Source organism: Gobio gobio, assembly GCF_949357685.1.
Source record: "Gobio gobio genome assembly, chromosome: 5".
Classification (NCBI taxonomy): Eukaryota; Metazoa; Chordata; class Actinopteri; order Cypriniformes; family Gobionidae; genus Gobio; species Gobio gobio.
Window position 1 is genome coordinate 29506174 of NC_137101.1, and position 26643 is coordinate 29532816.

The following is a 26643-nucleotide window of genomic DNA, read 5'->3' on the forward strand; positions in this document are numbered from 1 at the left end:
GACGCCGTGTGGCGCTACTACTGCGCACTGTTTACGGCACAGGAGACAAAGCAACCAACTCAATTACAACACTGGATCAACCATACGCTTTACTTAACCATTTCACAGCCGAAACTCACTTAAGTAAACCTCAGGACACAAAGGTAAGCGATACGTATGTCTTTAATCGAGTGCTTTACATAGTCTCAGACGCATGCATGATTTTGGTTTAGATCTAGTGATCCGGGTAGTTCGACGAGCTTCTCTGTTTTGTGCGACGAGGATCCGGTTCTGCCTCATCAGGTTATGTCCTGTGTGGCCTAACGTAGCCACACCATTGACTTGTCACTGAGTCAAAAATCCTCATTCTACGACTTTAAATGATTCAGTGTAGGCATTTTAAAACCACAGGCATTCGTTTTTACAAATTTAGAAGGAAATACAAACAAATAAATCGTGTCGCTTATATCGTTATGGTAAGAGAGAAGTGTTTTCCTGTTGTTTTGTCTGCGAGCTAATGCACTAGCCGCTAGCATGTGTTGCTAGAGCTAGCACATACATCTCGCCAGGTCGCGAGAGCGTGCGTTGATGAGTAGCTCGAGCTGCACTGCAACTTCCTCAATAGAAACGCCTCAGATCAATTGTACATATTTTTATTAAAACTATATGTATATATAATTGCATTCAGTTATTATTAAAGTTGGTTGCCCAAATGTACATTTTTGGTTATTCGTTTTATTTATGCCTTAATCGTGACAACTGACAGAAAATGTCAGTTGAATACATTCTTCGAATACACCAATTCAAATAGTAATAGTTTATATAGATATATGTCTATAGGGTTCCTCTTAAAGTCAAGGATTACAAACTCTTTAATCAATAAACACTATTGCAGTTCATTAAATTAGGTACCTGTGAATATCATAGTATAGATTTTTCATACTTTTGTTTAGTGCACAAATGTTTTTTGCTATAGATACATTTTTGCTAATGTTTTTTTGCATGAATGGGATAATAAAAAATCAAGTTTTATTAATCTAAACACTGAATGAATCGGCAGAAGAATAACACAAACCGCACAATACATAAATGTGAACTAGCCAAGAGCAACTGAAACACAGGGGTATATAAACTGGGGTAGAACAAAGAAAAGTAAACTAGACCTATCTGAAACGTATATGTAACTATAGAAAAACGAGGACATAATCGGTAACCACTGAAACTAAACAGAGCAGGGAGACAGGAATAAAGGAAAAAGTACAGAATGTCAAAATAAGGGTCCAAATAACAAGAGCTAAAGTTATTAACTGTCCCGATCCTTGAATCTGACTGGACGAAAACTGCTGATATTTCCCTGTAGTATCCAGCATCAGCACTGCTGTCTTTGAGTGAGTCATTAAACCGTTCATTCAACTAATATGTTCAAAAATGCTGATTCATTCATTAATGAAACAAGGTGTTAAAATTATTTTAACTTTGAGCACCACTTTACAAGGCTCAACCAAACAGCAATGCATCGCCGGGGTAACAATGAACCTGATGCTTCACTTCATGGCATTGATTCAATACATTGACCAGCACTAATGCCACTAAATCCCGTTAAACGTTGATAGGAAGCTACAACAAAGATTGCTTTCCTTTTCGTATATGGCATCTTGGCAAATTTTTTTTTTTTTTTTACAAAGATATGACTTGACCTGATGAAGGACAAACACAGGTAATCGCACAAGCTAAGTCGATCTCTCTCTCACTCACTGTCTGTTTAGCCTCTGTACAAATCACAATGGTACACCGAGTCTTAAAGGGTTAGTTCACCCACAAATGAAAATTCTGTCATTAATTACTTACCCTCATGTCGTTAGACACCCGTAAGACCTTTGTTCATCTTCGGAACACAAATTAAAGGGTTAGTTCACCCAAAAATGAAAATTCTGTCATTAATTACTTACCCTCATGTCGTTCGACACCCGTAAGACCTCCATTCATCTTCGGAACACAAATGAAGATATTTTAGTTGAAATCTGATGGCTCTGAAAGGCCTCCATTGGCACAATGCACGGTTCACTCTCAAGACCCTTAAAAGGTACTAAAGACGTCGTTACAAAGTCCATCTCACTACAGTGGTTCTACAATAACTTTATGAATCGGCGAGAATAGTTTTTGTGCGCAAAAAAACCCCCTAAATAACGACTTGTATAGTGATGACGATTTCAAAACACGGCCTCATGAAGCTTTGAAGCGTTATGAATCAGTGAGTCGAATCATGATTCGGATCGCGTGTCAAACCGCCAAACTGCTAAAATTTGGCGATCCAAACTGCTGATTCGACTCACTGATTCATAACGCTTCGAAGCTTCATGAGGCCGTGTTTTGAAATCGTCATCACTATATAAGTCGTTATTTAGGGTTTTTTTGCACACAAAAACTATTCTCGCCGATTCATAAAGTTATTTTAGAACCACAGTAGTGAGATGGACTTTGTAACGACGTCTTTAGTACCTTTTAAGGGTCTTGAGAGTGAGCCGTGCATTGTGCCAATGGAGGCCTTTCAGAGCCATCAGATTTTAACTAAAATATCTTCATTTGTGTTCCGAAGATGAACGGAGGTCTTACGGGTGTCAAACGATATGAGGGTAAGTTTAATGACAGAATTTTCATTTTTGGGTGAACTAACCCTTTAAGATATTTTTGTTGAAATCCGATGGCTCAGAAAGGCCTCCATTGGCAGCAATGTATTTTGCACTCACAAGACCTATAAAAGGTACTAAAGACGTTGTTACAAAGTCCATCTCACTTTATTCAACAAGTTCTTATCTTCCGTCTAGGCCTCAGAAACTCACAAAGCACCATGACGTATGCGCGAGAATAGAGCCAGAGTTCTGACACATGACCCAGAAGCGAGGAGCTTTGTTTACAAGCTGAGGAACACGCGCCGTATCTAAGCTGTTGAATTCTACATTGATTGTGCTTTAGGTCTTGTCGTAGTGCTCAAAATGGGGCTCAAGTGTGCATTTCCTGAATGCCCGAACGCCGGCGCTGCGTCATATTCTCTGCCATGCGTTGTGGTGCTTCGTGAGTTCACATCTGAAGCCTAGACAGAAGACAAGCACTTTTTGAATAAAGTCGTTATTTTGTTTTGTTTTTTGTGCACAAAAACTATTCTCGTCACTTCATAAAATTATTGTAGAACCACTGAAGTGAGATGAACTTTGTAACAACTAGAGATGCTCCGATCAGCATTTTTGGGGCCGATCACGATTACCGATCACCAAGATTATGATCTGCCGATTGCCGATCACAGAATGGCAAGGGAATGGAAATCTTTTATCTATAATCTTGCAGAGTTTGCACCATTTGTAGAAATGAAACTAACTCTAAATTAACTGTATTGAGAAAAAAAACTGTAGAAATAGGCTAGAGTCAAGATCTTGAAGAACCACCAAGTGTTTATTTTAGAAAATGAGATAACTTAAGGCTATTGTAGGCCATCTTTCCCAAATAAATGTATATAATAAATGTATATAATTCTCACCTAAATATTTGATCATGCAGTGCATTTTTGTTTTTAAAGACAAATTTTCAGGTAGGTCTAACATTAGTATTGAGATAAGAAATACTAAAGACATTTAATAAGAAATCAAATGTAAATTAATATTGGTCTTCCCTGAATAAGTTAAATTAGATTAATCCTTACACTTAAGGTTGCAAAAGTTAGTCATTCAAGAGCAGTGAGTGTCATAAAGGTTCATCAAACAAGACAAAGAGAAACTCAGAGACAGCAGCAGTTTATTCGACAGCTGTCACTTTAAGAGCGAACACGGTTACAGTTACATGCTGCACAAACGTTCACTCGCGAGTCACGGCGGGGTTTACGTGCACACTCGTCAAGACGGTAATTTAGTACATACATTTGTGTGTATCTGACCATTTCAGCGCAATTTGTACTCGCAAGCTTTTTGTGAGATGGCCTGTGTGTGTGTGTGTGTGTGTGTGTGTGCGTGCGCGCTCGCTCACGGTCTGGAGAGCGCGCGAGTGCTGAACGGTTTGAACACTGGCAAGACTTAAATAAATTAGTAAATTAAATAAATGCAAATGATAAACTTTAGTGACGATGCGACACTGCCTCGATTGTGCAAGTGGCAAATCCTGTGTCAACTGTGCATCTTGATTTTAGTGCAGATGCGCTGATGTGAAGCCATTTGAGCATTTTGAGGGAAAGAGAGAGAGAGCACGCGCACGCGGTGATTCACTCGCGCTGTTTGTGAACTTACGTCTCACAGAAAGTTTTCAAATGACTGCGTAAGTTATTTAATATAGAAATATGAATTTTACCTCACCTTCAGCATTATAATTATTTTACCCGCACCGGAAAGAGAATGAGACGGTGTCGCTGCATGTCATGCCCTAGCTCTCACGGCAGGCACAGGGTTTTATGTGTCGTCAGCATGCGATCGGTTCATGAGATCGGCCTTTTTAGAGACCGCCGATCAATCATCCCAAAGCGATTATCGGCAGATAGAGATCGGTTGCCGATCAATCGGAGCACCCCTAGTAACAACGTCTTTAGTACCTTTTATGGGTCTTGTGAGTGCAAATTACATTACTGCCAATGGAGACCTTTCTGAGCCATCGGATTTCAACAAAAATAACTTAATTTGTGTTCCGAAGATGAACAAAGATCTTACGGGTGTCGAACGACATGAGGGTAAGTAATTAATGACAGAATTTTCATTTTTGGGTGAACTAACCCTAAGGAAAAAAGAGCTAGTTGGTGGAAAAAATTTTATTCTTCACACTTTTTAGAGGTGTAACGGTACACAAAACTGACGGTTCTGTACGTACCTCGTACCTGTTAGGTACAGCAGTTTTACAAAATTGCTTTTTATTTATTTTTATTAAACAGTGGTTTACTGAAAAAATTGTCTGTCCTTAAATTAATTCAAACATAACAAAAATGTTCTTAAAGATAATGCTGTAATCTATATAGGGAGCCCTTGCACATTACTATAATATTAAAGGACAGAGCCCAAACTATTAGCCTAAATTCAGTTGCCATTTATTTTTAGATTAAATAATCAGCACTCAAATAACACATTGTATGCAAACGTGTACCGTTACACCCCTACTTGTTATCATTATTAACTTAAATAACATTCAATACACATGCATGAAGTTTAAAACATGAGCATATCGCAATATTATATGTGGACTCGAGTCGCATGACTTGGACTTGGCTTGGACACGAGTCCTAAATTTGAAGATTAGCGACTCGACTCAACATAATCATAGACTTTACGACCTGACCTACACAGATGCGCCAGTTGTAGCACAAGCACTTGAAGTACATCAGAAATAGAATGGGGCATCAGTTTACTGTCGGGAATTTGTCGTGTCATGCCACTTGCATCTTGTGTAGATACCGTGTGGCTGGCACTGAGTCAGAGAGGGACTTACTCTGCCAGTGCTTGTCATATAGCAAAACTGCTTAGTGTTTTCTTTTCAACCACATAATGTTTATTTTAAATTTCAGACATACATGCACATAAGTACTAGCAAACCATTTATAATTTGAAAGAAAAAAGAGTACTGATGTTAATGGAAGCGCCATAATAAACCTTTCAAACTTAATTTGAAGACTTCCACTCACATTTATATTTTTCGTCTTTTGGGAGAAATGGATGAATTTGTGATGTAAATTCGAAAGGCACTGGTAGCGCATATAGCCCCTAAACTTAGCGATCAACTATGATCATCATAAACCTATTTAAAACACAAAATACATTTACTCACATATATTTGAGAATCGGAATATCAGATATTAAAATCTAGTTAAAGGTGCACTATGTAAAAAAAATTCTGTAAAATTTCCAAAAATCACTAGGCCAGTGTTATATATTTTGTTCAGTTGAGTACTTACAATATCCCAAATGTTTCCAACTATTTGTAAATCGTGAGAATTTTAACCAAGGAACCGGGACGTGTGAGGGAGTCGCCTGTCGATGGCATCATATCTGTGTTCCCCTCGGTTTCCGGTTTTATTTTGCAGAAACGCTTTACTCTTACTGCAGTGTTCAACCAGTGTCATAGCAGCCGCCGAGCGAACGCACAGAGTAACGTCATTACATCATTTTCAACACACTCAGATGTATCTAATATGACAAACAGAGCTGTGTTACCTAGGGGTGTAACGGTACACTAAACTGACGGTTCAGTGCGTACCTCGGTTTTGAAGTCACGGTTCGATACGGGTTCAGTTCAGCAGTTTTACAAAATTGCTTTTTATTTATTTTTATTAAACAGTGGTTTATTGAAAAAAAAGTGTCTGTCCTTAAATTTATTAAATTATAACTAAAAATGTATTGAAGATATTGCTGTAAACTATATTAATCAATATTAAAGGTTAACAACAGATCCCAAACTATTAGCCTAAATTCAGTTGCTATTTATATTTAGGTATAATAATCAAGACACAACTAACATGCTACGCAAACATGTAAACTTCACACAAGGCAGTTTTTGCAATAACTTCTAAATCTAATTATAAAATAGTTTTTTCTCCAATTCGTTGTTGAAATAATCATTTATACACAGTGTCTGTCATTTTCATGACAGGTTTATTTAAACATACATTATATAGTCAAGACATCACTAACAGGTTAAGTATAATATAATGAATATATAGGCTAGATATAGTGCATATATTTAGTGAAATAGTTGATTTCTCTAGTGAATAAAATTCTGTACTGAATGACTGCCTGAGGTAGGCCTAAATGTGATGCTACATGACATTTAGTTTACAAGCAGTTATTGAGGTCTGTCTGCCGTTGAAACACTGATTGAGCGATTACACCACATATGACTAAAAACTCAGCTCTTCCGTGAGCACTTATCCTCATAAAAAAATAAATAACCTTTCTTTTCCTCTTTTTCCCCCTCTTTTCCCCTCCCTACTCTAGCCTGTGCTACACTGAGCAATGTACACGGTCTCAGTATTTCAGGCACTTGTTGCACTTACTCGACTCTTCATGACCAATCGCTTCGTGTACCCCCAAGTTGTAAGTCGCTTTGGATAAAAGCGTCTGCTAAGTGCATAAATCTAAATATGATCCGTGACAGTAAGTTGTAATGTATCCTCAACATACCTTCATTCACGTTTATTCTTTAGGAAGAGATGATCGATCGCGTTCACAGATGATCGCGTCGCGCGGCCGCTTGAACTGTGATCTGTGGTCATCAGTCACGCCACATTAAACAGCGTCAAAACGGCAATTTATCGTTTGAATGTTGTGATAAAATGGACTGTATACTTATGTTCATGTCGGAACTCAGATTGAGGAACTCAGGTTGCCTGGGGTGGCACGGGCCACCCCCAAAATCGAATTGGCCACCCCAAGTGCCCCCCCCACCCATCAGAGTTGGAAGGTAATATGTTGTTGGACTTGTCAGTATTAATTCTTTACTAGTAGTTCTAGCGGTTTTCTAAACTAAAACTAATATTTTACAGTGCATTGATGAATTTATATTTAATTGTATCCATGCAAGTGGCCACTGCACTCATCCCCCTGTTGATATGGTTGTGGAGCGCATCCACACCAAGGTTATTATAGTTTTGCATTTTTAAAATAGTTTTTATTTTATTATCGCTTTCAATTTTGCAACAAATTTCAGTTTAGTTTTAGTTAGTTTTATAAATGATTTTGTTAGTTTTAGTTTAGTTTTTATTTTGTAAACACATTTCTATTTAGTTTTTATATATTTCGTTTCAGTTTTAGTTTTAGTAATTATAGTTTAGCAGAGTTACCAGAACAAAGTGTAGAGACCAAATCAAGATTTTTAATTTCAGCAAAGTTTAATGTTTGCACCAATTAGAGTTCTTATGCAGACATCTTAAAGGTCCCATGGCATGAAATTTTCATTTTATGAGGTTTTTCAACATTAATATGAGTTCCCCTAGCCTGAATATTGTCCCCAAGTGGATAGAAATGTTGATCGGTGTAAACCCGAGTTCTGGCTGTCTTTCTCTGCCTTTGAGAAAATGACAGGCCAGACGAGCCAATCCTGAAGTCTCCTGGTTTGACGTCCAAGCAGGAACGGTTACCTTCCTTTCCTCCGCCCAGAGAATCTGGCACGCCCATGCAAACGCTCGAGAGATCATGGGTTGTGAACGAGTGAACGCTGGCAGTTACTCAGTGTTTGGATGTACAAATGAAAACAGAAGTCTTTTTTCAGTTCCTTCTGATCTGTGATCAGTGATTTCTGATGTGTAGCTAATTATTTATTATTCGTGCACACACTGCAGCTCTCTCTCTCCAGACAGAACGGTGTTTTCTATCTTGTGAGTCAGTGTTTTTGTACGTCCTCGTCGCGTCTATCGGTTCTAAAATGTGCATACAGTCATGAGTTTCTGCTCAACATCGGCAGAGTCAGATCTTTAGAGATAAACTTCACACACGCCGAAGCTCGGGCTGCACTGGCCGGTGGCCTTCAACATCCCCGACCCCCAGTACTGCATCTGGCCCACAGCGGAGGCACCAAACGCAGCGTGAGATTAAGCAGAAGGGGGGTAAGCGTGAGCATATTCGGGCTAGCCAGCCTAGCCCCACAATAAACTGGATTACATTCGATTACTGCTGTTGTGTCTTTGTTTGCGCTGTGTACTCAATGCGCGTCACTGACGCTTTTATTTTATTTTAAAAATAATGCTATTATCAACACTTTAACTCGTTCATCTCGACAGCTGTAATGGTACTTTGCATGTGTTACAAAGTTGGTAATAATGATGAAGACGGACTCGGTGTGACTGGGACTCGTGTTTATTCAGAACTCTCAGATACAAACACAATAAACTCGCGCTGACTGACAGCGCTCCCATAACTCAGTAGGTACTATAAATAACTTTGTTAGCAATCGCTCCGTCTCTGGTACATTAGTGATGTCCGGTTCGCGAACGATCTTTCTTTTGAACCGGTTCTTTTTAGTGAACCGAATCAGTTCACCAAACCGGACTGAATCGTTCTAAACGGTTCACGTCTCCAGTCAGCGCTGATCCATAATTTACTAAAGTTACTAACTTTCTGACATGAGTGACAGCCCCTCCGACTAGAAATAGACTAATAACCTGAAGTATATGCTGTAACTACAACAGTTCAGACATGCTGAGAACTGATGTGAAGTGAACTCAGGTCCATCCGTCTCTCTGGCAGCAGCTCGTGCCTGCTCGTGCCTCGTAGACCTCGTTAAACCACGCCCCCTCCGCTCATTTAAAATGCAAAGATGTCAGCCAATCACAACAGTGGGCGTTTTTACTGAAGTCTCACTGCAGACACGCCTCTTGAAGCAGGGCATTCAGCCACAGGGCAAACAGCAGTATAGAAAAAATGCCTTTTATTTCTAAATTATGACATTTTATGATGTAAAAGTCATACTAACAATATAAGTACACCTCAGGAAACATTATAAAATAATAGAAAAATGCCATGCCATGGGACCTTTAATAATAAAAATAAAATAACGGAATACAGATTGTTTTGTTTAATGCCATGTCAGCATCTAAGGCTATATTCATGGCAAAACTTAATTACAAAAATACAAATATCATATAAATACAATAAAACCAAGCAAACAAACACAACACGTCATTATACAAGATTTTTTTAAATCAACTTATGATAAAAAAAAAAAATCCAAAACCTTTTCATGCATAATCTTACTAAATAAGTCCTTAAAGTGAAATAACTTAATAAAAGAGCATTCTTGTTTTAACCCAGGACAGTCCAACAAAACATGTTTAACGGAGAGGGGAATCTTACAAAACATGCATAAAGTTGGGTCTTCACCTTTAAGACTCAAACTATGACCTATACGACAAACAATGGTCTGAGATTGAACAAAGAACCAAATAAATGCAATGTAAAAATATGAAAGTAAAAATGATAAATTCCAGACAAACTCATTCATATTAAAGATGAAATATTGTTAAACAATTAAAAGCTTATTTATTTAAAGATTATTTCTTCTGTAGTAGGCTACAATGTAGGCTAGCAGTGTGATCACAGCTAAAGTCGTCTGACTACAGCCAACTTTGTGTGGAAATGTCTCCACACGGATGATAATATTATTAGTAGTAAATGATTTGTAAAAACAATGATAACACCTTTGAGCCTGTCATGCTAACATGAAATCTCAAACACACAGTAGCTACTATAGTTTCTGTTGCACCTGCGTCTCTCGTCGCGCGTATGAAACAGTGTTCTAAAAGCAGTGAACTCAAGTTCAACGTGCATCTCGTTTCCTTGTGTCATTTACCATTTCATTGCCACGAACGCATTCTTTGTGAACAGCCGTTTAGGACTAGCGATGTGTGTTCACTGCACGCGTCGTGTCACAGGACAGCGGTTAATCTCCTCAGATCACTTCACGCGCAGTAGCGCCATATACAGACACTCCCTCAACCACCACAGGTCAGATTTTCCGCCACAGTAAAGAGAGCTTATTAAATACGAAAACGAATATTTATTTTTGCTAATTATTATTTTATTTCAGTTAGTTTTTCAGTAAGAGTTGTTAGTTTTGTTTAGTTTTAGTTTTTCATTTATTATGATTTTTTAATTTTATTTCAGTTTACTAAAATGTTTTTTGACCAATAGTTTTAGTCTTAGTTTCAGTTTTCGTTTACGAAAATAACCTTGCTCCACACTGGAGAGGAACCACTCTACCGCGACGTGTTATTAGAGTAGATGGTGGGCGCAAGCGGACGGCGAAGTGCGGTGGTTGGTTTCTCTGCTTTAAAGCTTATAAAAAATAATTTAGGCACAAAAATAAACTAAAACTAAGCCAATTCAGGAGCCAGAAGACGTGAATGAGAAGTTGCGCTCGCTCTGTGAGAAGATTGTGTGTGTGCGCTCATCCGAAGCACGCAAATCCTAGTCTCAGATAGTTTGCAAATATTGAGTTCTCTTTCGAGTCGTGCGCTTAACCGTCTTGAGTATTCTAGCAAATTAATATTCCTGCTGTCTGTGTTTTTAAAGTTAATCAATCAACAAAAGACAAGGAAATCACTCACTGCTCTAGCTTTTGTAACTTTAATAACGATCTTTAATTTATACAGTCAAATATGCAATGTTATTTTACATTTGAATATTGATATTCAATCTCTGTACCTGAGAACTAATGTTAGACCTACCAGAAAAACCTGAAAAGCACTTTTTTTTTTTATAAGTATCTTTGCTCTGATTGTATTTATTTGTGCTTTTGCAAAGTTCGATTATTTGTTTTTGTTTTCTTTATTTTTATTTGACAGTAGTTCTTTTTTCCCTGAATATAGCACATACAGACTGAACCATGAGCAATTTGAACAGTTAGACCCCTAGTAGCCTAAATATTCACATAATAAATATGTATTACAGGCCCCCACTAATTATTAAGTTAAATTCAACGAAGGTAACCTCTTTTGCTACATATTTTTTATGGTTTGAATGCATACTCCTACATGTTTTACCATTTATGAACTATAATTGATGCGCCCTATACCGTCACCATTCATATCTATGCAACCAATAAATAAATTACTACTAAAGTACAAAATTGTTTACAAAAAACAAATTTCTTCATGGATCTAGTCACTTAATTTTGCTCTCAAAATGCACCAGATTTATGCATTTAAATTTAAAATGAACAAAATTTTATTTTGGGGAGCACATCCCTAGCCTAGAGGGACCAATGTCTACCCACCACAGTCTCACAAAATCCTGTGGGAAACAAAAATAATATATTTATAATGTAATATATGAATAAACACTGCTAGCTTCTTGTTGAGCTCAAAAGCCTTTCTACTGTTGTCAATTATGTTGGTCCATCTTGTTTAAAACTATATACAACTATGATGGAAAAAAATCTTGCTTGCATTGCATTTACCACAGCCCATGTGCTTCTACTTCTACTATACTGTTGAGTTATTTATTTCATATCACATTTGAAGTTGCTCATTTTGAATTCCTTTTCACTCATTATAATACGTTTTGTTATCAATAATATACAGTATTATTACCTCCAGTGTAGGGCTATTTATACTGGTTCACTGTTTACATGTATTTAAATGTGCCACCCCTCTCGGGGGTCTGTGTCCCAGCCTGGCCCCCCCACGAAAAATTGTCTAGACCCGCCCCTGCCCAATACTAACACGCAGTCATGAGGAAAAATCCAGCAGAACACGCATTCGCCGTGTTCAGAGGGTTAACTCCACTGAATGAGAGGAGGTGGGTGCGTGTCAACTCGCTGTCGGTTGGAGAGGAGAGGAGAGAACAGCTGGTATCGATACTGTAGAAAAGGAGTATCGTTTCAGATATTTCAGTATCGATACATATCGAAATATCGATATTTTTGACAGCACTAGTATATTATATTGCATTTCTGTCAATAGATCCTCATAAATACTACACATTGCACCTTTAAAGGATTAGTTCACCCAAAAATTTAAATTCGTTCATTAATGACTCGCCCTCATGTCGCAAGACCTTTGTTCATCTTTGGAACACAAATTAAGATATGACCCCTCCATAGACAGCAATGTACAGCAATGTATTCTTGTCGCTTCATAACAATGAACCACTCGAGTCACATGGACGATTTTACAATGTCTTTCCTACATTTTTGGGCCTTGAAAAGTGGTAATTACATTGCTGTCAAAATGGCTGAAAAGCTAAATTCAAAATTATTTCATAAATATTAGCAAGGCAATATTTAAATGTTAGAGGGAAAATGTACTGTATTGTCTCCTATGGCCACAGGAGGGCGCAAGCGAGCGCAACAAGCAAATGTAAACCAAATGAAGCATTGCATATCAGGGCTCTACGCTAACATTTTTCTTGAGGAGCACTTGTGCTCCTAATTTAAAAAAATTAGGAGCACAGTCAAAAATTTAGGAGCACTTTCTGATCAATAACACGCATTCCAATTATAACTTTCCCATTACAGGACTATCTTTGTCCCTTTAAATTAATGTCCAGGGGCATTTTTACCATTATAAGAGCAATTTTTTCTAATCTTATTAAATATATGGATCATCTTATCAATTTCTTCAATTAAAATAAAAAAGTTGTTTTTAAAATGTTAATTTAAACAATAAATTCAGTTAGAGCAATAAGACACAATCAGACTGTTACCAATCTAATTAAATCAGCATCAAAAGATCCATCTTTGCAGTGTAGAAATGGCACAGCAGCTCTATCTGAAGTGGTGTTTAGACACGTTTACATAGATTTAATGCAGCTCATGGGTAAATAATGTTGTATGAATGTTTTAAATATAAGTTTTTGAATTTAGAAATGGGTTATGTACAAGTTAAACTTTAAAAGTTTGATATTTTAAATAAAAAGTTCATGCAAAGTATAAATATGAAAATAAAACCGCCAATAGGGGGTGTCAAGTCTATGTGGGAGTCATTCATTCAATCGTTCAAACGCAAATTAATTCGAATCGCTTGGAGATGCGCAACAGTTCTGATGTAGTTTTGATTTTCACGAAATAAACAGTATTGTGCCTAAAACGTTGTTACTTAACATCAGCTTGTCTATTGGACTTTTGTACAAGGTCAGTATAACATTTGCATAATGCCAACTTGGAGCAATAGAAGTCCGTAACTTTAGGCGCTCTGGCGCTTAATAAACAGAACTGCATGCGTCTCGCGGAAGAACATTGCAGCCGGATCTACTTCTCTCTGTGTGTGTCTATGGCGAGTCACACAGGGACTGTGCTCCTCCGCAGCGCTGCGAACCAAACTGGAATAAAATAGTCCGAATATAAACACGTATTATATGTGTACCGTAGTGATTCAGGGTAAGATAAAAACACGGTTTGGAAAATGGATTCATGATGTACTCACTCATATATACATCTCAGTGTTTCCCCTACCATTGTTTTGGGGGGGCACCCCGCCCCCCCTGAATGAATGACAAAAAATATTTGTCATTACGGTCGACAATAAGAATTGCCCGATGGTTCAGTGCCAGCGTGAAAGACACTCCCAGAGCTGCATCTTCACGGATACTGATCATTTGCGCATTTTTAAGCCTTGCCAATTTAAATATTCAAGCGCTCCTAGACGAGAAAGTATGTCTCTCAGTTTGATACTCGCGAAGGGCAGCAACACAACACACACACGCACGGCCGGCCACGCGTCTCACAGCGTGCGAATATTCACACAAAATTATATCAAAATGACTGTCTTGTTGAGTATCATCGTAAACATAGTCGGTTAGGTCTTTTAAATGAACGTAAACATGAAATTAGCCAGTCACCGCCAGCATTTATGGTCATTTTCACAAGTTTTAATGGTCCACAGAATATCTAAACATGCAATATATCAAAAGAAAGAACAGACCCACTGTTTTATTCCAGCTTCATATATTATTTTTTTAATCAACACTTGAATGTTGCAAGTTTCATGAAAAAGCAACATTTTGAGCATAAAGCTGAAAAAATCACGTTTTTGTAAAAGACTAACGTTACGTCCGAACGATGAACAAAACACAGATGTTGTAGATCGTGTCCATCAACACCCCAAAGCTTGACAGTCCTATAACTCGTCCTGGGTTGACATTTCATTCAATAACATTAGGCAGTTGTGATTTATATGCTGTTTAATGGTGATGATCGCGTTATTTTACATATGCATCTGCTTAAACATGATATCGCACGTTGCTTCTTCGGCTGTGTTTTGATCACGAGATTCTGTAAAAAAAAAAAAAAATCCCTCACTGCTCTTGACTGAATAACTTTTAATAAGGGTTCATTTGTATTTATATGCAGTGACATATAATTTTATGCAGAGACTATGCAGTGATATTTTACATTTGATTACTATTTTTGTACCTGACAATCTAGTTCAGACCTACATGAAAATAACTGTTTATTTCATTTGTATATGTTTGTTCTGCTGTATTTATTTGTGCTTTTGCTCATAATTTGATTATTTGTTCTTATTTTATTACTGACGGTCTTTAACAATGTAAAAAAATTATATGAGTTAGGATATTAGTTTTTAGAGTCATAACCTTATTTATTAAGCTTATATGGCTCAAAAACAATACTAGGCCTATTTTATTTTATTTTATTTGTCGTTTTTTTTGGTGGTGGGGTCAGTGAAAATTCTGACAGGGCAAGCAAAAATTTGAACCCCTGAAAAAAATCCTAAGCATTGAGCCCTGAAATAGACACGCTTCAACAGGCAACGTAATGTGGACACAAAATAGCAAACGGACATTCAGAAACAATCCATTTCCACTCACTAAACATCTACATATTGTTGGTGAAAAACACCAAACAGTCAACTTGACCTGCAGTTGTGCAGTTGGTATGATCAAGTATGTCTTTGGCAGCTGCGCAATATGCGGATACATATATACCGCTTGATTTTTGCCACCAACTGAGAGCATTTTCGTCAGCATGTAGCGTATCTTCCCTTTCATTTATATCCATCTCATGCGCCAAAGCCCTGATTGCCTTCTTCTGCACTGCACTGCACTGCTCTGTGTCTGACTGAATACGCCGTTGAAAACAGGTTGCCCATTTTTTACGCATTTTTATAGCCGCACCGCGCTAAACTGGATAAACAAACCGCGTCAGTTACGTCATCACCATGTCTCGCGTGCCTCTACCAAAAATTGAATGTGCACTTTTTTTGTAAATTCAACGAATATTCGAAATTCTGATTTATTTATTTTTGACAGCCCTAACTTGGAATATAACTTTTTAACCAGATCGTTAATATATAGAATGCTACTTAAATCATATTGTAGATATGTTTTTAAGTTGACTAGTTAAACATTTAAAAAATATGTATAAATAGCGAATCGGTCAATTGTTCTGAAACAAATCTAGATTTTATTTTAACCAATAGTAATGCTGAATCTCTTAGGAGTCATTTGTTTTGTTTTGTTTTGTGTCAATGTGTATAGCATGTTTTATCACGCATGCAGAGAACTTTATACTGTTAATTGTATTTTTAGTTATCTTAATGTTTTTCTATCTCTTATCTAATTTTGCAGATTCTACAAATGAACACAAGTGATTTACAACATCCTAAATGGAGGTCTATACATGTCTGTTGCATCTGGGCTCAGATATAACATGTTAAAGTGAACATCTGGATGGAAGAAAGAACCACACCCATGACACTTGAACACTTAAAAAGCTGCTTTGAATAGAGAGAGTTTTTTCTTTCACTGCAGAAATTCTTTCTGCAATAATGGACGGAGAGGACAGCCTCTCAAAGAAGACTGAGGATGCAACCTACGAGCATAATGGCTCCAAAGATAACAAGAGAATAGAGGCCAAAGGAACCTGTTTAAAAATCGAAGGGAAAGATGGTTATGTGTTCAAATCATACAGAATTACTCCTCAAGAGATATTGGAAGAAGAACCCCATACCTGTCCCTCTGAGACACTGGAAAAAAACTCTTCTTTGGTGTCTTTGTCATTTGAGGGCGCAGAGGAAGATGGATCTTCTGAGGTTGATGGGCTTTCAACAGAGGATTCAGCAGCAGAAATTTGTGAAAAGCACGACTCTCAAACGTCTCCAGCTATTTCAAATAAGAGCCAGAACATTGAAATCAATAATTCAGAAATTGAAACAAGTGTATGTATCAAAGCAGAACCAAATGAAACGGGTGAAATCATTCAGGATGATGAAAAGTTATCATTTGATGGAGCCTTTGGCCCCTTTGCCACTAGAGGTTATGATGATGATTATGGTAACTTGTTCAGTGGGTACTCAAGTACTCTTTATGATGTTGCAATGGATGCGGTCACACAAAGCCTTCTATCATCCATAAGAAGTCCCCTTAACCCTAGAAAAAAATCTCCTGCCTGGAACCATTTTTTCATATCACCACGTGATAGTACCAAAGCAATCTGTATGTACTGTATGAAAGAATTCAGCAGGGGTAAAAATGAGAAAGACCTCAGTACTAGTTGTTTAATGAGGCATGTGCGAAGGGCTCATCCCACTGTTCTTCTGCAAGATAGTGATTCATTAAATAATTTGTCCAGTTCTTCATCTTTAATACCTCCCAATAAATCACCAAACAATGGAGACTCGTCTGTAAGCATCAAGCAACCTACAGACAACCATACTCCACTGTCCTCCTTTCAAGCTGAGGCCACAGACATAGTGTCCAAAGACTCTTTACAAAAGGTCAAACCAAAAGCAGAAAAGAGTGTCAAGAGTGACTCTAGTGCGGTTCCTTCCCCACATTCCTTTAACAACCATAATGACGATGCCACAGACTTGTTGACTGAATCCCCTGGATCAGCCCCGAAGAGCTCAAGTTCTCGGCGGCGCTCAGCAGTGTGGAAACACTTTTATTTATCCCCTGCTGATAGCTCAAAAGCAGTGTGTATTCACTGCATGAATGAGTTCAGTCGTGGCAAAAATGGGAAAGACTTGGGGACGAGCTGCCTTATTCGCCACATGTGGCGGGCCCATCGAGATATAGTCATTGAAGAAAACGGACAGGGCTCAACCATTCCTCCGCCTTACACCACTCCGCCAACATTGCTGTCACGCTCACAAGAATCCACAGAGGTCAAAAAGGAATTCCTCTGTAACTCACATCGCCCTGATACCATATCAGATGAAGTGCCCAATGATGACAGCGAGCACATGACTCTTGAAGATGAGTCAAATGATGTTACATATCAATCTGGACAAGAGTCCTCACTTGATGCATCTTTTAGACTGAAAGTGGAAAATATACCTCTGTCATCCTCTCCAGAAGAACACATTGAGGGGCACAGCGTATCCCAAGATCAGAGCTCGGTCTTTCAACAAAACAAGAAAATAATGAAAAGGGTGAAATCAGAAGTATGGCATCATTTCATTGTCTCTCCTGTTGACCAACTCAAAGCTTTGTGTCGATATTGTCCTTGTGTCATAAGCCGTGGCAAACGAGGGGACTTTGGCACAAGCTGTTTAATGAGACATTTGATGCGGCGGCATCCTGATGTTCTCAAAACGCAAAAAAGCACAAGTGACAAAGTTTCCTTACCTCAGTCACCTCATTCAACTCCTGCTGCAGAGGACGACATGACAACAAATGCAACGGACAGCCCTACTGTTGAGAACAAACCCCATACTCTGCCTGTTTTCAGCAAAAAGACTTCAAAGCTATGGAATCACTTTTCTATTTCCTCTGCGGACCCAACTAAGGTGGTCTGTTTGCACTGTAGCCGCACAATTAGCAGAGGGAAAAAGACAACCAATTTAGGCACTAGTTGCTTATTTAGGCACATGCAGAGATTTCATGGACATGTGCTTGAAAATAATAGTAATATCTCAGGTGATGTGTCATCTGCTGAAATTCAAGTTAAGCAGGAGCTCATGGACATTTCTACTTATGAGGAGAATGCAGGAAAGTTCAGTGAATGCCACCCAGCTGCCAAAAAAATTACCAAACTCATTGCAGAAATGCTTGCATTGGATCTTCAGCCATCAACTCTAGTGGAAAATCTTGGCCTGAACCGGTTACTGGAATACCTCCAACCTCAGTATTCTCTACCTTCCTCATCCTACTTTACCAGCACTGCAATCCCAGAAATGTATGAAAGTGTGAAAGAAGTAGTTCTGACCCACCTAAAGGAGGCTGAAGGTGGAATCATCCATTTCACAACAAGTGTTTGGGTGAGCAGCCAAACTCAAGAGCACTTGATTCTTACAGCCCACTGGGTAACATTTGAGTCTCAAGTTCTAGCTCAGGGTCAAGATTTCCACTGTTCGGCCCTCCTTGGTGTTTCCTCAATTGACTGTGACTACAATATGCTGAACGTACAGAAGCAGCTTGAATATCTTTGGGACACCTGGATTGGTTCCTCAGGCCTTAAAATTGGATTTACTGTAACAGATAACCAAACTATTGGAAGCATACTAGAGAGCAGTGACCACACCACCATGCAGTGTTTTGGTCATAACATAGACCTCATTGTTAACGAAGCCATAAAAAGTCAGAGGATGGTTCAGAACTTGCTTAGTATTGCTCGAAAAATCTGTGAAAGAGTGCATCGTTCTGCTAAAGCAAAGGAGAAGTTGGCAGAGCTGCAAAAAGCTTATCAGTTACCTGAAAACCAGCTGGTTCAGGATGTTCCCTCTAAGTGGAAAACATCATACTTTATGCTTGAGCGATTAGTAGAGCAAAAGAAAGCCATTGATGAGATGTCGATAGAGTGCAATTTCAGGGAACTGATAAGCTGTGACCAGTGGGAAGTCATGCAATCGGTCTGCAATGCTCTTAAGCCTTTTGAGGTAGCCTGCAGGGAGATGAGCAATCGCACTGCAACACTAGGTCAGGTCATTCCACTCATTCACATACTTAACCGAAAGATAGATATGCTTTTTGATGAGACGATTGGTATTGATAATATGTTGAAGTCTTTAAAGGAGGCAATGGTGACTAGAATGTCCCCTACACTTCATGACCCAAGGTACATATGGGCAACCATGTTGGACCCGAGGTATAAGACATCCCTCTTTACTGAGGAAGAAGCAGAGCAGTGTAAGCATGACCTCATACAAGAGCTCGAGGTGTCTGCATCTAACTCTGTGGAGACCAAGACACCACTGTCAAATGGATGTAGTGAAATACCAGCTTCATCAAACAGCATGGCCTCAAACAAAGAGAACCTCTGGGCTCTAATGGATGACATTAGACAGAAAATCAAGCAAGAGGAGAGACCAAAATCACTGGAGCTTGCTGTGCTGGAGTATTTGGAGGAGGACATTCTTGACCAGAGTTGTGATCCTTTGGATTATTGGAACCTGAAGAAGTTACTGTGGCCTGACCTTGCCAAAGTAGCTGTACGCTATGTGGGTTGTCCACCCAGCATTGTACCAGCAGACACACTTTTTAGCACATCAAGTGTCAACTGTGCTCTGAATCAGTCCCGACCATTGCTAGAAAATCTTGAAGGACTTCTATTTTTAAAGGTCAACCTTCCTTTGATATATTTTCAGTACTGATGATTATGTATTTATATTTGCAAGGCTGTTTCTTAGACTCTGATGAACTTCAAACTAGGACCACTCGAGTAACTTTCTGAGAAGGCCTACTTAACCACAATTAATTTGACTGTGGTTCATATTCAATACGCAGAGCATCTGAATATTTAACTGAATAAAAGACTGCTTTGAGTACTACTGTTGAGTACACTTGATAACTGGAGTCTTATTCCTGGTGAAAAGTGTTTTCAGGGAGGGAGGGTTATCTAGTTATAGGGGTAGTTATTGTTTGTTGCTGTACTGATTCTTTTTATTTGATAAAATGTATCGTTGTCTTCTCTCTCCTTGTGCCTTATACAAACTACTTCAGGTCAACATGCTGTAAATATTAATTGATGTGCAAAGCAAGTCGTAGTCTTCTGATTTTATAAAATTGAAACTACATGCTGAATACTGTTTTTATATAAATACATGGCCCAAAATAAATGCTGTGACAGAGATGTTTTAAATGTATTTTATTTAATTCTTTTATTGTGATTTTTGTGGCTCATGGTACTGTTAGAATTAGTTTATTTTTATTTTTTTGCTGATGATTTTGTTTGTATTTGTTTAAAGAAAATGTACATAATGCTGTACTTTCAGGTTGAAATCTATTTGAAAATTTGTCTCAAGCACAAATCGTTTTTTATATAAATCTAAAGGGTTAAATTATGGGACATCAAGGAAATGTACTGTACATTTATAAATACTTTCCTAAAATATAATTTGATAAGAGGAAAAAATCAAACTGGAATTTTTTTTTTTTTTTTTGCAATTTGTAAATAAAACTTTACACTTTGAAACAATGTTGCTTTAAATTTTTTTTATATTTCAGGTCATGATTTTTTTTCCTTGTTATTTTCACTTGATGCATATATTTTCCATATCTGGATGATCTTGCTAAATCTATTCTAGATCTAAATCTAATCTTATTCTAATCCAAACTGAAAAATGTGATCGTAGTTGTATTTCTTTAAAAAAACGGGGTTTTTTGGCCTTTGTTGGAGAGGGCAGTCTGACAGGAAAATCTGTATGACTTTCATTCTTCTGTGAAACATTAAAGAAGCTATTCTTAAAAATATATTTTGTGTTCCACAGAAGAAAGTCAAACTTGTTTGGAATGACATGAGGGTGAGTAAATGACAGAATTTAAGCGTCACGTTATCATTCATGCAAAGGATACAGTTGACGCAAACCACTGGGAGGTGTAGTAATAACATGCTAAAGTGACTGCAATTGCAAAAATCTTAAAGTCTGCAGAAGAAGCCACAATTAATAAAACATTTTTTGGTAACACTTTAGAATAATGGTCATTAGTTAACATTATTTAATGTATTAACTAACATGGAACTAACCATGAGCAGTTCATTTGTTACTGTATTTGTTAATCTTTGTTAATGTCAGTTAATAAAAATACAGCTGGTTTGTTCATGGTTTGTTCATGTTAGTTCACAGAGCATTAACTAATGTTAACAAGATTTTAATAATGTATTAGTAAATGTTGAAATTAAGATTAACAAAGATCAATAAATGCTTTATAAGTGCAGTTCATTATTAGCTCATGTTAACTAATGACCATTATTCTAAAGTGTTACCCATTTTTTAAAAATGTGTGTGCATACTATGAAATTAAGCCACAGTGAAGAGTATTAAACTGCACTTAGAATAAACCCGCTCCCCTCTCAGTAAAACAGACCAGCAACAGAATTCAGATAAACAATTCTGTAAACATTTATTGGCCTTATGAAATTCAGTTTTTATTATTCAATTTCACTCCAAGCTTTTGTTATCTAGGTTCATTATTTAAATGTCTTTCTAGAAGCACAAGTTTGTTGTTTAGCTTGATTTTGAGTGTTGGAAAGTGGGACATCTCAAATACAAGGCTTTGGTATGCTGGGATGAACACCAAAGGTTTGTAAGAGTCTTTGAGCAGCAATATCTTAGTTGCATTCGCTTCCATTAACAGGTGTGAATACGTTTTCATAACTTGATCTTCAAGGGTCAAATCCTCTTTCTTGTCATATCTAGGAAATTAAAGGAAAAACATTCAGACAAATAACTCGTTGCACAATTATCTTTGATAGTTTGATGGTCACACACCTCCAGTTACTATTTAGCTCCAGAAAACGTGAGACTCCCGTTTGTGCAGCAAGTACATCAATGTGTAATGACACATCTGTGTGGAAAGTGTGCAACTTAATCAGATTACTTGGATTACAATAATAATTCAATATTAAATATGCAAAAAAAATTACATACCTGCTGTTGCTGGTATTACTCTATGCAGCTCCTGCATTGCTTTCCCTCCTGGGTAGTTATGATGGGAAACATACAGAGAAACACTTGAGTATACTCCATTTAACATCAAATGTCCAACCACAACTATGGAGCCAATTTTATACATCCATGACTTTTGGTAGTTCTTCAAACTGCAATAAAACAAAAGAGAAATAAAAAATGTGGTGATATAAAAAATATGACCAATATAGGAGCAATTCATTTGCAAGATTTAATATTTTTCTGAAAGTCAAATCTGATACTAAAGCCCCTAATAAATACAGCATATATTTGCAAAATGCTGTCTTTTTTAAATTATATTAATATTCATTGTACATTAGACTATATCAACATTTGCCAATATACGCTAATAAGAGGATAACCATCCTTTGTTTGGAGTTAAGACATCAATTCAATTGCTGGGGGGGGGGGGGGGGGTAAGGGTCAATTATCGATTTTTTTTAATGCCAAAAATCATTAGGATATTAAGTAAAGATCATGTTCCATGAAGATATTTAGAAAATTAATAAAAAATAATAAAAGTATTATTAGTAGTAGTAATATGCATTACTAAGGACTTAATTTGGCCACCTTTAAAGGTGATTTTCACAATATTTAGAGTATAATTTTTTTTGGCACCCTCAGATTCCAGATTTTCAAATAGTTGTATCTCGGCCAAATATTGTCCTACCCTAAAATCAATGGAAAGCTTTTATTCAGCTTTTATATGATGTATAAATCTCAATTTCCAAAAATTGACCCTTATGATTTTGTGGTCCAGGGTCACATTTAGTCTGGCTCCATTTTGGTAATGCTCACTTTTTATGTTCCAATAAAAATCCACAAATTTTATTTTGCAACAAAATTTCTTAGATGGAAGAAATAAAATCTTATCATACATTTCTCATCCAGTATTGTTTCACTCTAAAATGTTCCACATTAAGTGGAGTTCCAGCAAGAAAACTCATTACTACTATTAATAGGGGTGTAACGGATCATAGTTACATAGACAGATGATCTGACCCAAATGTTCAGGACGCATGTGATACATGGGTAAACTGCTAACTATCATAAAGTGAAAGACGGTTTCCAGCCAATGTTACTTTTTAAAGTAATAATTTATAATAAGTATTAAATTCGAAGCAGAGTTGCAGCTACAAAAGCAGTCCATCTTCATGTGAATAGGGCACGTTAAGCATTGATAATAACAGTCATAGTCAGGTATCATCATGCCTCATAATGCACTTTAATGGGGTCATGAAATGCAGTTTCAGATTTTTATTTTAAGTTTTGTGGGGTTACAGATTTTAGAAAGTACATTGCATTTAGCATTTTAGGTAAAAATGATGATATCAGATGAATTAGTCTGCTACGCAAATCTTCCAGACCTGTTTTACTGATTTCAGAGGCTCTAGCAAGAATCTCCTTTCCTGCCAGACCTGTTTTCTCTATTGTGTTTTAAATGAGTCAGATCACTGAGAGTCCACCTTTCGGAGACCAGACGTTGCCCCTTTTGTCTTTAATGGCTCTGGGATGGCTCTTGGAATTGGAGTTCCTGGCCAGAATCAGTATGCGAATGGTTATGCTGATTCAATGGGACTGGTAGGGATTTCATAGTAGGGTGTGTCCTTTACCTACACAACATATGCATTCCTTTGTTTGAATGTCTCCTTCTCTGCTGTATAACCCTTCCCCCTGAAATGCAGATAAATTGCATTATTTTGTACTGTTAAATCAGACTGTTTTCGGACGACCTGCAGCACAGAGAGTTCTCATTAAAAGAATCATTTCTGTTTTGATCCCGACGTCTCCTGGGGCCTATACCATGAAGCCGGTTTAGCTGGCTAGCCAGATATGTTTAAGCTTAGTTTGTGCCAATCCTGGGTTTTAGGTACCATTAAAGTGGTTTGGATTTTAGCAGTTTTTATCGCCATAGTAACTAACAACAGCTGTGTTCTGAATAAGAGATCTCAAACTGAAATTAGACCAATCAGCTGTGAGCACACCTCTGATGCAATAAAGCCACTCCTCCTTTTTCTACTCCAAATTAAAGGTCACTTTATATCAAATGGTTTATAAAGACTAAAGCGTCTGGCTTTTAACAATGCTTATTTATAATGATTAGGGGTGTAACGGATCGCAGTTGATCCGTGATCCGTACGGATCACGACCCACGGTTCGGCACGCGCGTGACCCGCGGATTTATTGTGCTTTTTTTTTAAACTTGTGGATTAATCTGAATTGTTTAGCGATCGCAGACTAAAATACAGTTTTTCTGCCGATATTGCTTAAGTGATCTCGTTCCTTTAAACTCGATGCTGAGTTTCAGAGAAACACATGTGTTCACGTGAACAGGGCATGTTAATCAGTCAGCAGTGGCTAGCGGAGAAGTAGAAGAACTTGAAAAGCCTCCCGCATCATTCAAATCCCGTGTATGGGAGCATTTTGTCTTCCCTGTAAAATATAATGATGACGGAAGAAGGGTGTGGACAAAACTCTAACAGTATGTAGGCACTGTGGCACGAGAAAGCTGTATGAAAGTGGCGCATACATCGAGCATGGCACCTGCTGACTCCCGTTTCGCACATACTCCGTTTGCAGTGCGTATGCGGTGCGTATTTTTTCCGTACCCTTGTTAACGGATACAGCTTTCACTGCACGCGGCTTCGGTCCGTCAGTGCGTTCAGGAGCGTGTAGCCATACAGCTGTGCTGCCATCGTTTCCGCACAGAGTCTATTGTTTGATGTGCTGGCGCTGAATTAAAGTGACAGATTTAAAAACGAAAGAAAAGCGTAGTTTTAATTTAAAATGTTTATTTTAACATAGTATATTGTCTGTTTTGCAATTTGCATGAGCAACATAATATATACATCTAAAGTAGGTATTAGGCTATATAAATACAAAGTAATGAATTCAATAAAACGTTGTTTAAGTGTAGTGCGTTTAAACATGATATCTATAAAATAGTGTATAGGCCTACAAAGAGAATTGCAATGCTGACAAGTGTGAGAGGTCTACTCTCTCCCTGAGAATGTTGACATCCTAATCTTTAAAAAAAAAAAAAAGAAGAAGAAAAAAGCTCATGCCCATTTTCACGTCTCAGGCTGTTTTTAGTCAAATTTGATTTATTCAGATGGTTATTCATTTATTTTATTTTTGTTAACACCAAAAGTTCCTTGTTAACCTATAAACCATATAGGTTATGTTAACACCAAAAGTTTTCATGTAATAAATGGAAAGCAAATAAAAATAGTCTCCTCCCCCTTTTATTCTGATCCGAAAAATTATCCGATCCGTGACTCATGATCCGTAGTCGATCCGAACCGTGAGTTTTGTGATCCGTTGCACCACTAATAATGATAATTTTGAATGATTTAGATATAATTTATGTAATTATATCCTTAAATCAATTAGCCTACACATATTATTTTAGTTAATCAATCATTAATAGGCACTTAGTTATAATTAATATAAATAGCCTATATAAAAGGTCATACAAATAAGCTAAAATCAATAATAAAGCTATAAAAATTACTACATGTGAGCTTAAATGTTCAATTCTCTCTATACATCAACTAAACTAACTTCATAACTTTTACTTGCATTGAAGTAGTAAGATTTTATCTTTAAGCTGTAGCTCTTTTCTTCTTGCTGTGTAAATTAGTTTACATTTTTAATATTTTTCAATCATGTAATATTCTGCAGAAGAGAGAAATGAATCTCAGTTCCACTGATCCACAGCATGTGATTGGCTGTTCACTACTGATGTCACAGCTAAACTCCTAAACTCAGGATCAAAGCCTGAGTTAACAGAGAAAGCTGATGGTCAGCATCATGGGACCAACAAAGCCTGAATAGATTGGTTTGGTTTTGTCAACTCTAAACTAATCCTGAAACCTTGAGTTTGTTAAACTACCATCATGGTACATGCCCCAGGTCTCTATACTTCAAGAAACAACAGAAGTTCACAACAGTTTCTCAAGGTCAGCTTTTAAGGTTTTAAAGTTTTTTGCACTACAAAAGGTCAAATATTTGTAAAAATATATATAAATTTTCCATCCTCAGCTGTTAAACATTAAACAAATAAATGTATTTACCAGCGTTGCCTCTGAGGACAAAATGCTTGGCACTGCCATATCTTTTAATAAAAGATATTTTGAAAAGACTTTGAGAATAATCTTCCAATTTCATATCTGTTTCAGAAGGGTAGAAATAATTAATATTTTAAACTGGAGAGTTAGTTGAGTTCTGAAACTTGCAGTATGTTTTTATTGTAGAGTAACCTATTAAATGTGTAAATATCAAAAACATTTTGATTCTCTATTTCATGACCCCTTTAACAAATACTAATCAAAATATGT

General features: G+C 37.3%; 2 protein-coding genes across 2 annotated transcripts in view; one reads left to right on the forward strand and one right to left on the reverse strand.

Moving 5' to 3' along the window:
* Positions 1–20837, forward strand: zbed4 (zinc finger, BED-type containing 4). The gene is made up of 2 exons (XM_079817708.1): positions 1–143; positions 16023–20837. Exon 2 carries the CDS (start codon positions 16223–16225, stop codon positions 19985–19987), a length of 3765 nt encoding a protein of 1254 aa, XP_079673834.1. The 5' UTR covers positions 1–143; positions 16023–16222; the 3' UTR covers positions 19988–20837.
* Positions 20777–26643, reverse strand: part of alg12 (ALG12 alpha-1,6-mannosyltransferase) — a 13569-nt gene continuing 7702 nt past the window's right edge. The window contains exons 7-9 of the mRNA XM_079817709.1: positions 22265–22434; positions 22106–22181; positions 20777–22029 (exon numbers count right to left, since the gene is read on the reverse strand). Of these exons, the coding sequence (XP_079673835.1) occupies positions 21792–22029; positions 22106–22181; positions 22265–22434 (484 nt within the window). The 3' untranslated portion in view covers positions 20777–21791. The remainder of the gene's footprint in view (positions 22030–22105; positions 22182–22264; positions 22435–26643) is intronic.